The sequence below is a fragment of the Festucalex cinctus genome, chromosome 1 (genome assembly GCF_051991245.1).
Source record: "Festucalex cinctus isolate MCC-2025b chromosome 1, RoL_Fcin_1.0, whole genome shotgun sequence".
NCBI classification, from domain to species: domain Eukaryota; kingdom Metazoa; phylum Chordata; class Actinopteri; order Syngnathiformes; family Syngnathidae; genus Festucalex; species Festucalex cinctus.
This window is the reverse complement of record NC_135411.1, coordinates 2,602,242-2,617,554: the sequence shown is the minus strand read 5'-3', so window position 1 is coordinate 2,617,554 and position 15,313 is coordinate 2,602,242. Positions and strand designations below refer to the sequence as shown.

The 15,313-nt window shown below is 41.0% G+C and overlaps 1 protein-coding gene across 1 annotated transcript; it reads left to right on the top strand.

The window, feature by feature from the left end:
• Nucleotides 1-882: 882 nt before the first annotated feature.
• On the top strand, nt 883-13,477 carry LOC144006919 (uncharacterized). The gene is made up of 2 exons (XM_077506038.1): nt 883-1,334; nt 10,960-13,477. The coding sequence occupies exons 1-2, from the start codon at nt 1,211-1,213 to the stop codon at nt 13,200-13,202; spliced, it is 2,367 nt and encodes a 788-aa protein (XP_077362164.1). The 5' UTR covers nt 883-1,210; the 3' UTR covers nt 13,203-13,477.
• The last annotated feature ends 1,836 nt before the right edge of the window (nt 13,478-15,313 follow it).

Sequence of the window (15,313 nt, the reverse complement as noted above, 5' to 3'; positions counted from 1 at the left end):
GAATTTGCCGGCACTCGACTAGAACTTTTCCTGGCTCAAAGCTTAAAAAAAAAAAAAGAAAGAAAAAAAGACCAGAGACTCTTGGGTGGATTTACAGATTTACAGTCTGAGGTAAAACAGCAAGGATGTTAAAAAAAAAAAAAAAAAACCTGTGCTACTAATAATTCTGGGGTACATTATCACAATTCATTATAATCCACATTTATCCAGATTTCTCCTTGCTTTGGAAGCATGTATTATTTTGGTTTGTTTGAATTTGATAATGTCTATACACAGTTTCATTTGATAAATCTTATGATTATTCTAGCGAAGTTTTACATTTATAAGTCTAAATTTACACATAAGAAACCGTCCTTTATTGATTTTTTTTTGTATCCATGAGAAATTATTTTTTGTCATTGTCTGGTTGTCTGTGTCCAAAAGCTGTAAAAACGTATAACTATTGCAAACTTATCATTATTTTTTATGATTTTGTATCAAACTATTTTCTTTTCTTTCAGTTATACTATTGATTTTATTTGGTTTAGCTTTTGTATGTTTTAACTTCCCTGGCGTGTTCTATGTTCTAATTGTTTATAGTGTATACAATGATTTTATTATTTCCCCCCCCAATAGTTTGTATGCTGATTGAGTGAATAGAGATTTAAAAAATAAAAACTAAACTGGGCTACTCGTATGTACAGGAAGTAAACATGTTTCTTCTTACTTGTCCGAGTGCAGTTTAAAGGTCTATTTATTTTTATTATCCAAATGAATCTAGAATTAAACGTATAATTTTATGAGCTTTTTTTTTTTTCAATTTTTTTTAAAGTAAAATTAAATATGACCATTTTCGTGACATGAGATTTGTCCAACTGTGATTGCCGTAGATTTCACGTGGTAGCAGAAGAGCGACTCCATTCCAGGCACGACGCGTTTACGCTCGGCTTCGCTATAAAAATAATTCAACACGAATTTGTACGGAACGAACTGACACATCGACACTTTGCCCCGTCACTACGTTATTGAAGTCAAACATAATTGCTACGTTTCGTGTCTGGTTCAATCGTATCTCTCGGCCCTCTTTATTTTGCCTTATCTTAGCTTAGCTTAGCTTAGCTTAGCTTAGCTTAGCTTGCTCGGCGCCAAAAAACGAGACGCGTTTGCTATCGACAAATTGGCTCAGCAGACGTCAATCGTGAGCGTAAAGTGTCGTGAATATCGTGTGAAGATGTTCACAATGGCGAAAGTCAAGTACGAAGAGGAGCTTTGTGGAGCACAGGAGGACAACGAGCGACAACGTCAACTGCTGGACGCCGTTTACAAGCAGCCTCGAGTTGTGTTGAACAGAGCAGGTTTGTCACTTGTTTCATCGACACTTTTCAACCATATGTACGTTTTTATTTCTGTAATGACTCTTCACCGGGTCACCTTGTTACGATACACAGTTAGTTTTTTTCTTCAGTCGGTTTGGTACATTTCTCAGTCGATGAGAATTGGATTTAGCAGAGCTACAACTGAGGTAAAGTTTGCCGCCTTTTCTTTTTACGCGGTCAAGTCAGCCGCACTTTATTTTTTCTGTTCGCCCTTTTCTAGGATTTACGGTAGTGTGCTCGAAGAGACGCTTCGGCCTTGGGGTGAACCCCACAAAAGTGCCTAGAAAATGAGTTTCTATCCACTGTCTGGGCACGACTTGTTCAATGCAATTTTTGATAGATAATACCCTTCTGAACTTTGGGTTAAAAGTTCACCCAATGTTTTCCTGCCCCAGTTTTGTCACAAGCCAGAAATGCATATATAGGTAAATAACAAAAAACGAAAATCTTGTGCTGCAGTTTTTGGTCATAAAACGTCTTTCATTAAATTTGGCAACATAAAATCATTCCCAGATGTTATAAATACATATACCTAACATCAGAAACAAGTATTGGTGGTTTGGTGTACTCATGTGAATTTAGATCATTAAATATATCAAATTTGTGCCAAAAAAAACAAAACAAAAAAAAAGCTTCAACTAGAAGTGAGACCAGCACACGAATGTTACATTTAGCTATGTTTATGTTTCATATATAAAAACAATTCACAACCTACTATGTAATGAAAGGTGCACAAGAAGCAACATACATCGGCCAAAAATGGCTGAAAATACTACCATGCACCACAAACTTCGAACAAGGCAAAATGGACTAGATGAAAATAGATACATTCAGAGCCCAGATTATTGTAACATATAGAATATTTTTTAAAGTATCAGGTTATGTCACAGCATGTCATTTATACCCCCCACCCCTGCCCCACACACAAAAAATATTAATAAAAAAAGAATCAAATAAAAATCAAATGTACATTCACAATAAAACCATGGAACTTCATTGGAACGGCTCTTTTTTTTTTTTTTTTCGCAGACCAATTTAAAGGTCTATGTTGTGGAAAAATTGAATACAGACCTTTTCTTTTTTTTTTGCTTGAAAAGTGTTCCAATGGAGAGTTAATATCTTGATAATGACACAAACAAAATGGCAGATTTTACAGCCCTGCACTGTAAAGTGTCCTCGTATGCCATGTGATTTTCCAACCTGATGTTGTACCAGATGTGTTAGTGTCACTTTCTTGGCTTACGTCAGTAGACTCAGTAGTTGATGTATCTGATGACTGAGGTACCCTGTCTAAAAGTTTGTCAGTTGTTGATAATGTGTCTACAAAAAACATTTCAGAGGTGTTGCGCTGGAAAGGGGTGTGAAAAATCAGCTGGGGGAAATCACGCCTCAATCTTCGTTTCAGTATATCCTGCCTGAAATAGAAAATTAAAGGGAAAGATGAGCACAAGATACACATATTCACATCACACTAGGGCTGCTCTATTATGGAAAACATAATCATCACGATTATTTTGGTAATAATTGAAATCAAGATTATTCAAAACAATTATATTTTGTTCAAATCAAGAAAATGTTTAAACATTTGAAAATAAGACAAATACAATCATATGAAACACTATAATTATGTAAGTTGCTTTTGGACCCAACAAAATTTCTAATTTATTATTATTATGTTAGCAAAAATTTTAAGTTGGGGTGCAGCGTGTGCAGTAAGCTAGTTTTGACACGGGTGTATGGTAAAAGAACTCGTGTGGGCGTGCCGCAAAAACAACTCAAAATTAGTATTATTAATACTGCAACTATCGAATATTTTGGTATCCGGATATCCTACTGAAAATTCGAGTGAATAATCGTATATTTGGATAGAAATAAAAATATACCTATAGGCCTATATACTTTCTTGGTCAAAGAACAATTAAAACGAGAGCTGCGAGCAGCTATAAAGGGCCCTCGCAGCCCGTGCCACGTTGGGGTACTTGCACGTTGGGGTACTCGCACGTTGGGGTACTGTCACATTGGAAGCAGAATTTCTTTTAAAATGGCATGATCAACCTTTACATGTGGATTTTCTTTGCCAGGTGTGATGAATGTTTCAAACTCAATGGGTTTTGGTGAACGTTAAGATCTGCAAAAATTAGCACCCATTTTTATTTTTAGGCAATAAGTTGCCCTGATTGGTATTTTTTGGAAAAATATATGTACCCATCATCGCTCGTACTCATTGCACAATGTTGCTTTTATTGTCCATAGGTGCAATCAAAAATGAATAAAACAAAATGGAAACGTACATACGTTTGGATCGGTGTGAAGCCAGTGAACAATTTGAGTGGTGGAAACTAAAAGAATATTCATAAATGACTTAGTTATCACACTTAGAATGAGTTTACATTTTTTGTACAAAATACCGTATGTGGGGTATTTTTTTTTCACACCTCAAGGGCTAGGTGGCGCTGCATATATAACTGAATTTTGTCATAGAGATACCTTCAGGCCTTGACTATAAACATACATGTCAAGTTTGGGATTTTTTGGAGCATGTACCGGGGAGTTATTAAGCATATCCTTTTTCAGTGCGAAACACAAAATTTGATGTGCCGCCCTCATCATATAGTATTCCGAAAAGTCAAGATTTTTCCACCTTTCGTTGGCTCAGGTCTTGACATGGACCAGGTCAAGTCTGAAGTCAGTCGGATGAAACGTGTAGGAGAAGTGGGCAAAAGTATGCCCCCTGAAAATGTGCAAAAATCGTCAAAAATGGGACATTCAAAAATTCGTAGCTCACTTCCTGTTCATTTTAGCACATGGGTCCAAGAGACTTTTTTTTGTAGGTCTTGGGCTCCCTCATACACCTTAAAAATATTCGTCGTTCTTGCTTAAACGTACAACCGGGGCTGCTTCGTAAAAAATTTCTAGGGGGCGCTATTGTGTCATTTTTGTAAAAATAGCACAATCCAGGATAAAATATCGCTCATTTTGCCAGGCCAGATGTGTGTGCCAAGTTTCATGAGTTTCTGTGCATGTTTAGACCCTCAAACTGGCGTTGTTTTCTTGGTGAACAGCGCTTAGCCACGCCCACAGCAATTCGCGAAAACTCACAAACTTCGTGTTGTGACATCATGAAGACCGAAACCCTCATCTGAGCAAATATCAGGTAGGTGCAGTTAATGTGGTTGGAGAAAAACATTGAAGAAAAATCATAAGAAAAAAAATTGCCAGAAGGTGGTGCTATCAGTAAGATGAAATATAAGTTCGTAGATGTCTTAAGGGCTGGACTCTCATCAAATGTGTGAAATTTTGAGAAGATAGGATTACCTGGGTCAAGTAAAAGCAGCTTTTATTGCCACGAAAAATTACCAGACTTTGCGGCACCGTAGCAGCCATACCCTTTGGCGAAAAGTTACAATATTCGGAGTGGGGCATGATCAACATCTTAAGGCTTTTCTGACCAATTTTCAACTGGATCCCTTCAACGAGCTAGGCACAGTAGCTAAAAACGTAAAGTATGACATTTATTGTCACCACTAGGTGGCGCTATATATATAACAGAATTGTATCATATAGATGTTTTCAGGCCGTGACTATTAAGTTGCATGAGAAATTTGAGATTTTTTGGAGCTTGTTCATGGGAGTTATTCAGCATTTTGTCTTTCTGGACAAATTAAATTTTAAAGGCAATATTTGATGACCCGCCCCCGTCATGTAGTATTCCAAAAAGTTAAGATATTTTGCCCAGTTGTTTTCTTGGGCCTTGAGATGATAAATGCCAAGTTTGAAGTCAACAGTGAATGTGCCAAAATGGGCCAAAATTGGACATTCAAAAATTCATAGCTCACTTCCTGTACATTTTAGGAAATGTCTTCCACTGACCTTTTTGTGCGTCTCGGGGTGCTACACGTGCCTGGCAATTTTCGTAGCTCTAGGTCAAACGGGCCGGGATTGGGTTTTATTTTTCTATGCTAGGGGGTGCTATAGAGTCGCATTGTTATGACAACTACATAATATCAAATATTTCGCCGGGCCCGAAGAGACTGCAAAGTTTGGTGAGTTTTCGTAAATGTTTAGGTCCTCAAGAATGCGATCGTTTACGGAGAAGAAGAAGAAGAAGAAGAATTCTTACAAAAACAAGAGGGACCTCGCAGCGATCGCTGCTCGGGCCCTAATAATCATAATAAGGTCTACAAGAACTGTATGGTGTTCAGGGATGAATAGTTTTTCTCATGGATTTTTTTATTTCTTTTTTGCTGTAGTAATAAGTAATGCCACAGCTGATGCACATTTTGAATGACAGGGTTCCTCCTATTACTTCAAAATATAAAAATATAACATTTATAGAATAAAACCACAAGTATCCCAAATGCTATAAAAGGTAATGTTGTAGCGAGCAGTGACGGGAGTCGGAGGCAGAGTGTTGAAGTCCGGAGCCAAAAACCGGCGTTTTATGACATCAGCTTCTCAGCGTTTAACAGCAACAACAACTCACTCTGCGCGAGGCTCACAGACCTACCAACATTTTGTTCTTTTATCCTTTCATCCTTTCATCCCAACAAACTCCCCCTTCGTCCCAACGTTCCGTGGGTGAATTATGTTCTCATCACTACACAAGCCCCCCCAGAATTCACCCACAATCAAACTCCGGATGACGGGGCGGCAAAACTGCCCGACCCCTGCGGGTACAGGACCCAGGGAGCGAGGGCGGGAGGGACACAGCAGAAACACCAGAACAGTCCCGCGCACCAACTGGCGGGGATGCAGGAACAACTGGAAGGGACCCCACACGGTCCACAAGGCGCAGCCCAGGGGGGCGGCCGCGGCGGGGGGCGCGGGGCACGTCCAAGGGTCCGGCCAGGTCAACATGAGCCGGGTTAACTTGCAACCCGGTGTCGGAGCCCCGAAGCGACTGGGTGTCACGGTCGGAAGCCTGGTCGGCCGCCATCCGGGAAAAGTCGAGGCCCAGCTGTACCGTGTTGACGGCTGCCCTGGACAGACAATCCGCGACCACGTCGTCCTTGCCAGCGATATGTCGGATGTCCGTGGTGTATTCAGATATGAACGACAACTGTCGCTGTTGCCGCACGGACCACGGCTTGGACAACTTCGACATGGAGAAGGCGAGCGGCATGTGATCGACGAAGACCGTGAACTCACGGCCCTCCAGGATGAAGCGGAAGTGGCGGATCGCCAGCCAGACAGCAAGGAGCTCCCTGTCGAACGTGCTGTACTTGCGCTCCCGAGGGACTAACCGGCGGCTGAAAAGGCGAGCGGATGCCACGAACCTTCGACGCGCTGTTCCAAAACGGCCCCGACGGCAAAATCGGATGCGTCAGTAGTGAGGGCGATCGGGGCATCCGGGCGCGGGTGGGCCAACAAGGCCGCTCGGGACAGCGCAGCTTTCGTCTCTTCAAAAGCCTCGACTCTCACATCGGTCCCGTCGACCGCACGGTTAGGAGCCACACCCTTAAGTGCGTCGTAAAGCGGGTGCATCACATGGGCAGCGTGGCGGATGAACCTGTGGTAAAAAGTCACCATCCCGAGGAACTCGCGGAGACCCTGGGCCGTCTGGGGTCGAGGAAAAGCGGCAACAGCTTCCACTTTTGCCGGGAGCGGGGTGGCGCCGTCCTCATTGATGAGGTGGCCGAGGAATTTGAGACTGGAGAGGGTGTCCATGATAAACAGCAGCCGGCACTCTGGCCCCCACTCACAGCTGCAACTGAGTGGAGGCGTCGCCGTTTCCCGACGCAACAAAGGAGCAAGGGGCGCGGCACCTCTTCGCCTTGGTTCCAAAATGTGCGTGAAAATAGCATAAGCCAGGGGCCGATCGGCCATCCACGGCAGCGCGTACCTTATGAGGTGCCGTTGCGGCCGCCGGGACTGGGAAGGCGCGTGCAGAGAGGCCAAGACCTCGTGGTTGTGACGCTGGGTGGCCAGGAAAAAGCGGTCTGCTTCCTCCGCCAGAGCACGTGGTTCGGAGATGGTAGTGTTCGCTAGCGCCGTAGCTCTGGCCGCTGTGGAGCTCCCGAGCGCGGCCACGATGTGGTAGTAGCGCGTGGAATCGTCCGTAATTCCCCGGATGGCAAACTGAGCTTCAGCTTGTACAAACCACGTCGCCGCGGCCGACTCCCAAAACTCCGGTAACTTGAGATCAGCGGAGTTCGCCATGTCGCTCAATTCGATCAAATTCTCAGCCTCGGAAATGTCAACGAGGCGGATGTCGGGGTCACCAATGTCACAGCGAGCAGTAACGGGAGTCGGAGGCAGAGTGTTGAAGTCCGGAGCCAAAGACCGGCGGTTTATTGATATCAGCTTCTCAGCGTTTAACAGCAACAACAACTCTGCGCGAGGCTCACAGACCTACCAACATTTGTTCTTTTATCCTTTCATCCCAACAAACTCCCCCTTCGTCCCAACGTTCCGTGGGTGAATTATGTTCTCATCACTACAATGTCAGGTTGGCCCCCACATTTAACTCCCCCCGCCACCAACGTCTTATTGCAGATGGAAGGATGTAAAACGAAAAGTGCAGTGTGAGAATCCATTGTAAAGAACGGTTAGGGTTTGCATTATTCAAAAATTTGGTGCCAACATTTTAACTTTTACTGCAAATGAATATCGGCTTCAAATATCGGTTATCTGCCTCCTTGACTACCGATAATCGGTATCGGTACCGGCCCTGAAAAAAGCATATCGGTCTATCTCTACAGAAAAGCCTTAAGATGTTGATCATGCCCCACACCGAATATTGTATCCTTTCGCCAAAGGGCGTGGCCGCGACGGTGCCGCAAAGTCTGAAGATTTTTCGTGACAATAAAAGCTGCATTAACTTGACCGAGATGATCCTATCTTCTCAAAATTTCACACATTTGATGAGAGTCCAGCCCTAAAGACATCTATGAACTTATATTTCATCTTACTGATAGCGCCACCTAGTGGCAATTTTTTTTCTTAACAATTTTCTTCTACGTTTTTCTCCAAACACGTTAACTGGACCTACCTCATATTTGCTCAGATGAGGGTTTCGGCCTTCATGATGTCACAATGTCACAACACGAAGTTTGTGAGTTTTCGCGAATCGCTGTGAGCGTGGCTAAGCACTGTTCGCCAAGAAAACGCGAGTTTTGAGGGTCTAAAGATGCGCAGAAACTCATGAAAATTGGCACACACATCTGGCCTGGTAAAATGAACAATATTTTATTGTTGATTGTGCTATTTTTACAAAAATGACTCAATAGCGCCCCCTAGAAATTTTTAACGAAGCAGCCCCGGTTGTATGTTCAAGCAAGATCTACGAAAATTTTTAGGAGTATGAGGGAGCCAAAGACCTACAAAAAAAGTCTCTTGGACCCATATGCTAAAATGAACAGGAAGTGAGCTACGAATTTTTGAATGTCCCATTTTTGATGATTTTTGCACATTTTCAGGGGGCATACTTTTGCCCACTTCTCCTACACGTTTTTTCCGACTGACTTAAGACTTGACCTGGATCATGTCAAGACCTGAGCCAACAACAGACAGAAAAATCTTGACTTTTGGAAATACTATATGATGAGGGCGGGGCATCAAAATTTGTGTTTCGCACTGAAAAAGGATATGCTTAATAACTCCCCGATACATGCTCCAAAAAATCCCAAACTTGACATGTATGTTTATCATCAAGGCCTAAAGGTATCTCTATGACAACATTCAGTTTTATATGCAGCGCCACCTAGCCCTTGAGGCATGAAAAACAAATACCTCACTTACGGTATTTTTACAAAAATTGTAAACTCATTCTCAGTGTGATAACTAAGTCATTTATGAATTTTTTTTACTTTCCACCACTCAAAATGTTCACTGGCATCAGACCGATCCAAACATATGTATTTTTTATTTAGTTTTATTTATTTTTGATAGCCTCTATTGACGTTAAAAGCAGTATCGTGAATGAAGGATATGCTTAATAACTCCCCGGTACATGCTTAAAAAAAATCCCAAACTTGACATGTATATTTATAGTCAAGGCCTGAAGGTATCTCTATGACAAAATTCAGTTATAAATACAGCGCCACCTAGTCCTTGAGGCATAAAAAAAAAACCACTTAGGGTATTTTGTACAAAATTTGTGAACTCATTGTAAGTATTATAACTAAGTCATTTATGAATATTCTTTTACTTTCCACTAAAGATGTTCACTGGTATCAGACCGATCCAAACATATGTACTTTTTTACTTTGTTTTATTTATTTTTGATAGCCTCTATGGACAATAAAAGCAACATCGTGCAATGAGTACGAGCGATGATGGGTATATATACTTTTGGAAAAAATACCAATCAGGTCAACTCATTCCCAAAAAATAAAAAAAAAGACGCTGATTTTTGCAGATCTTAACAATCACCAAAACCCATTGAGCTTGACACACACATCACACCTGGCAAAAAAAAAAATGTACATGTAAAGGATTATCATGCCATGTTCAAAGAAATTTTGCTCCTAATGTGCCAGTACCCCAACCCCTAAAGAAAAAAACATTTTTAATGTAATCTTAGTGAAATCATTGTAATTAATAATTTTCAACTATAGGTTGGCGATGCACATTTTAGTTAGCATCTGACTGGTCAAATTCATATGAAAAGCATAAAATTCCATATAAAACTTATTGCATGCCTTTGCGATATGCATATTGCAAGGGCCAATATCGCGATATCGATATTTTTTCGATATACTGTGCAGCCTTAATCGGAAGCATTTATTTGTGTGTGTTGAATGTGTTGTGTGTGTGTGTGCGGGGGTGTGTGTGTGTGTGTGTGTGTGTGTGTGTTGGGGGCGGGGTCGATATATCGATACATGGCTTTATGTATCGATATTGGGATATGAAAAGGCGTATCTATACGATATCGATATATCAATATTTTGAACCCAGCCCTAGTTAATTCAATTGAAATAGAAAGGGTGTATGAAAACAAATTCCTTGTAGTAGTTATTGATGATAAATTATTTTGGAAGCCACACATAGAAAATGTTAAAAGGAAAATGTGAAAAATCAAAGGGATACTCTATAAAACTAAGGATGTCCTGAACATGAACTCATTATATACATTATATAGTTCATTATTATTACAATATCTGACCTATTGTGTGGAAATCTGGGCAAATGCAAATAAAACAAACACCAACTCTGTATTCAAATTGCAAAAGAGAGCTATAAGAATGATTAATTAATCAAAATATACAGAATCAACACATCCATTATTTATTAAATTAAATACAATGAAATTTTATGACTTGGTTGAGTTTAAATTAGCACCAAATTAGACACAGTCCTTATGATATAAGGGGTGCACATGTCTATAAAAAAAAAAAAAAAAAAAAAAGAACAAATATTAAGCAAAGGTCTGTATCTGTTAAATGTCTTAATCTGTGGAATCATTCGGGAATTGCCCTGAAAAGATGTGACTCACTTGTTGAGTTTAAAAAAAAATGTTTAAAAGTAAAAAAAATAAATAAATACTTGTGTATAGATTTGTTATTCATTCACTCATGTGGCCCATGTGATAAACTTCAATATAAAATACATAACATCACAATAAATTAACTTTACCAAACCATGTGTATCTTGTGTCTCGCAGATGTCAGTGAAAAATATATTTGTCCTGAGCGGCAGGAGCCAGAGTTCCCTGGCGTGAAACAGGAGGAGGACTTGGAGCCTCTGCAAGTTAAAGAAGAGCAGCAGCAACAGCCTTCCAACATCAAAAAAGAGGAGCAGCTGCCACCATACATTAAAGAGGAGGAGGACTTCACAGAGTGTCCCGTGACTGGTGTCCATTTGAAGACTGAAGATGAACGTCAATATGAAGAGAACAAAGGGGCGGAGTCTCCAAGCAGAAGCTCAAGACAACAAATGACAAATGATGACAGCCGGTTAGCTCTCATGTCAGATGGTGAAGACGCGTCACACGCTCCTCACACTGCTGACGATGAACAGTGTGACGATGATGTAACATGTCACACTGATGGCAAACGGTGGAAATGTTCTCAGTGTGGAAAAACCTTTGGTTCCAAGTCTCAATTGAGAAGACACGCGATGGGCCACACTGGTGATAAACCCTTTGCTTGCTCTGTTTGTGGTCGAAAATTTACTCGGAATGACTACTTAAAAACACACACAAGAACCCACACTGGAGAGAAGCCCTTTGCTTGCTCGGTTTGTGGTCAAAGTTTCTCTCAGAAGGGAAGTTTAACAACGCACACGCGAATCCACACTGGAGAGAAGCCCTTTGCTTGCTTGGTTTGTGGTCAAAATTTTTCTTCCAAGGGATACTTAAAAATACACACACGAACCCACACTGAAGAGAAGCCTTTTGCTTGCTTGGTTTGTGGTCAAAGTTTTTCTTTCAAGGGAAACTTAAAAACACACACAAGAACCCACACTGGAGAGAAGCCTTTTGCTTGCTTGGTTTGTGGTCAAAGTTTTTCTTTCAAGGGAAACTTAAAAATACACACAAGAACCCACACTGGGGAGAAGCCTTTTGCTTGCTCAGTTTGTGGTCAAAATTTTGCTCAGAGGGTACACTTAAAATCACACACAAGAACCCACACTGGAGAGAAGCCCTTTGCTTGCTTGGTTTGTGATCAAAATTTTGCTCACAGGGGACACTTAAAAACACACACAAGAAACCACACTGGAGAGAAGCCCTTTGCTTGCTCGGTTTGTGGTCGAAAATTTGCTCACAAGGAAAACTTAAAAATACACACAAGAACCCACACTGGAGAGAAGCCTTTTGCTTGCTCAGTTTGTGGTCAAAATTTTGCTCACAGGGGACACTTAAAAACGCACACAAGAACCCACACTGGAGAGAAGCCCTTTGCTTGCTCAGTTTGTGGTAAAAAATTTACTGCTAATGTAACGTTAAAAAGACACACAAAGACCCACACTGGAGAGAAGCCTTTTGCTTGCTCAGTTTGTGGTCAAAATTTTGCTTTCAAGGGAAACTTAAAAACACACACAAGAACCCACACTGGAGAGAAGCCCTTTGCTTGCTCAGTTTGTGGTCAAAATTTTTCTTCGAAGGGATACTTAAAAACACACACAAGAACCCACACTGGAGAGAAGCCCTTTGCTTGCTCAGTTTGTGGTCGAAGTTTCTCTGAGAAGGGAAGTTTAACAATGCACATGCGAATCCACACGGGAGAGAAGCCCTTTGCCTGCTCAGTTTGTGGTCAAAATTTTGCTCATAGGGTACAGTTAAAAATACACGCAAGAACCCACACTGGAGAGAAGCCTTTTGCTTGCTCAGTTTGTGGTCGAAAATTTGCTTGGAATATATGTTTAAAAGTCCACATGAGAACCCACACTGGAGAGAAGCCCTTTGCTTGCTCAGTTTGTGGTCAAAATTTTTCTTCGAAGGGATACTTAAAAACACACACAAGAACCCACACTGGAGAGAAGCCCTTTGCTTGCTCAGTTTGTGGTCGAAGTTTCTCTGAGAAGGGAAGTTTAACAATGCACATGCGAATCCACACGGGAGAGAAGCCCTTTGCCTGCTCAGTTTGTGGTCAAAATTTTGCTCATAGGGTACAGTTAAAAATACACGCAAGAACCCACACTGGAGAGAAGCCTTTTGCTTGCTCAGTTTGTGGTCGAAAATTTGCTTGGAATATATGTTTAAAAGTCCACATGAGAACCCACACTGGAGAGAAGCCCTTTGCTTGCTTGGTTTGTGGTCAAAGTTTCTCTGAGAAGGGAAGTTTAACAACACACACAAGAACCCACACTGGAGAAAAGCCTTTTGCTTGCTCAGTTTGTGGTCAAAGATTCCCAACAAAGGGCAACGCTGAGAGGCACAAGTGTGCTGGTGAGAAAAGCGGTTGATGAATGAAGCTTGATATGATCTCATTTCGGAATTGACATTTAAAATGGTGCAGAAATTTCTACCGCTTTAATGAATGATTGATCTGTGTACTTGTATTGTGTGTTGTATGTGTCTTAGCCTATTTTGAAAATGAATTAGTTTTGAAAACGTAACATCAACCTGACAAGTGGCTGCAGATTATAACTGACGGCTATAATCTGTCATGTTGACATGTAAATGTCCGTTCATATGTTGTTTGTCTTATTTACATATTAAAAGGTTGTTGTTAAACACATTATTTTAGGTTAATTAATTATGCACAAATTAGTGTGTCAAAAAAATAACGCAACTGAGGCGCGTGAGCATGGCTCGTGAGTAGACGGGTTTCCTACGGCTCCCGCAGAAAATTTTTGGATTAATACATTTTGGACCTTGTAATCGATGGAACTTTTTTTGGAAAGACAGTTTTTGTGAACTAATTGCCTCACGAGTGGACAAATTCCCCCTAAATCGTCTAAACAGCAAAGTGGGAGACACAACTCGGACTCCCTAGGTAGTGTTAGCAAGGAAGCTAATACAAATGCTAACAATATGGAAGCACTAGCTAACGCAGTTTCTGCCGTGCAATCATCTATCGATTCGTTTCGGGAGGAGAACCGGGCCTCGATTGCCTCTTTGCATTCGATTTTGAATGTCTATGGCCAGCGAATTACGGATGTGGAGGACGGTATGAAGGAGTTCGACATGAAGCTTGGCAACGTGGAAACTTCTCATGCTTTACTGGCGAAAGAAAATGACGCGCTGAAGGAGAAGATGGCGTACCTGGAAAATTACACCAGGCGGCAAAACATACGCATTGTGGGAATACCGGAAAATGTGGAGGGCCCGCGACCATCGGAATTTATTTCCAAGCTTATCAGTGATGTGCTTGGGGAAGATAACTTCGAGAAACCACTTTCGGTGGATCGCGCCCACAGAAGCCTGGCACCCAAACCGAAGGATGGCGATAGCAGACCACGGCCGTTCATCGTTGGACTTCATCATTTTCAAAGTAAAGAGTTGATCCTTCGCCTCGCCAGACAAGCGGGCCCTCTCTTCTACAACGGATCAAGAATTCACATTTTTCCTGACTACAGCCCGGATGTCAACAAACGGCGCGCAGCCTTCTCCGAATCTAAAAGGAAGCTCCATGCCGCAAAGATCCAGTTTGCCCTCTACTTCCCAGCAACTCTGCAATTTACACACAACGGAAGACGAATGAGGTTCACCGATCATGTGGCGGCGCTGACTTACGTCAATGAAAACGTGACTTTGAGCTCCACTTTACAAGCTGCTGATGGTGATTGAGGTGAAGCTACTGACTGTGTTGAAACACGAATAACTGATTGAAAGGACGGTATTATCGTTTGAAGTTTCACGTACTAATTTCATAATTTTTATTTTATTTGTTGAAATATATATTCTTTTCTTTTTACATCTTACATTGTGGGTGTGGCATTTTTTATTTATTTATTTATGTCAATTTGTGAGTACACCATATGTGAAGCTACAATTATATGATCCCTAAATATTTAATTTTATTATTGATATTGTATTTTGTTTTGTTTTTCTTTTCTTTTTTTTTTCTCTTTTAGTTTCTTCAGGAGTACCGCCTTTCTTGCTATGCTGACTTTCCATGACTTGTAGATAATATTTAGTTTTGACAGAGTTAACGTCTCTCTCTCTCTCTCTCTCTCTCTCTCTCTCTCTCTCTCTCTCTCTCTTTCTTTCTTTCTTTCTTTCTTTCTTTCTTTCTTTCTTTTATTTATTAGAGCCCGAGCGGCGGCGGTGCCGCTGCGAGGCCCTATTGTTTTTGTAGGAATTCTTCTTATTATTGTGGGATGCTGAAAGCATCCCACATATGTTGTTTCTAACCTTTATTATTATTATTATTATTATTATTATACTTATTATAGCATTTTATTCTCAGCACTTTTTGCAATCAAACTACTCCTACATTATACTTCCGATTTACACCGTTCAAATTTCAACTTGCTGACAAAATTCACGCCTTTCTATGGAGAGAAATTTGTGTCTTTATTTTCAATCAAACAAAAAAGGAATTTGCAATCAAAAAAAAATTTCAATCAAA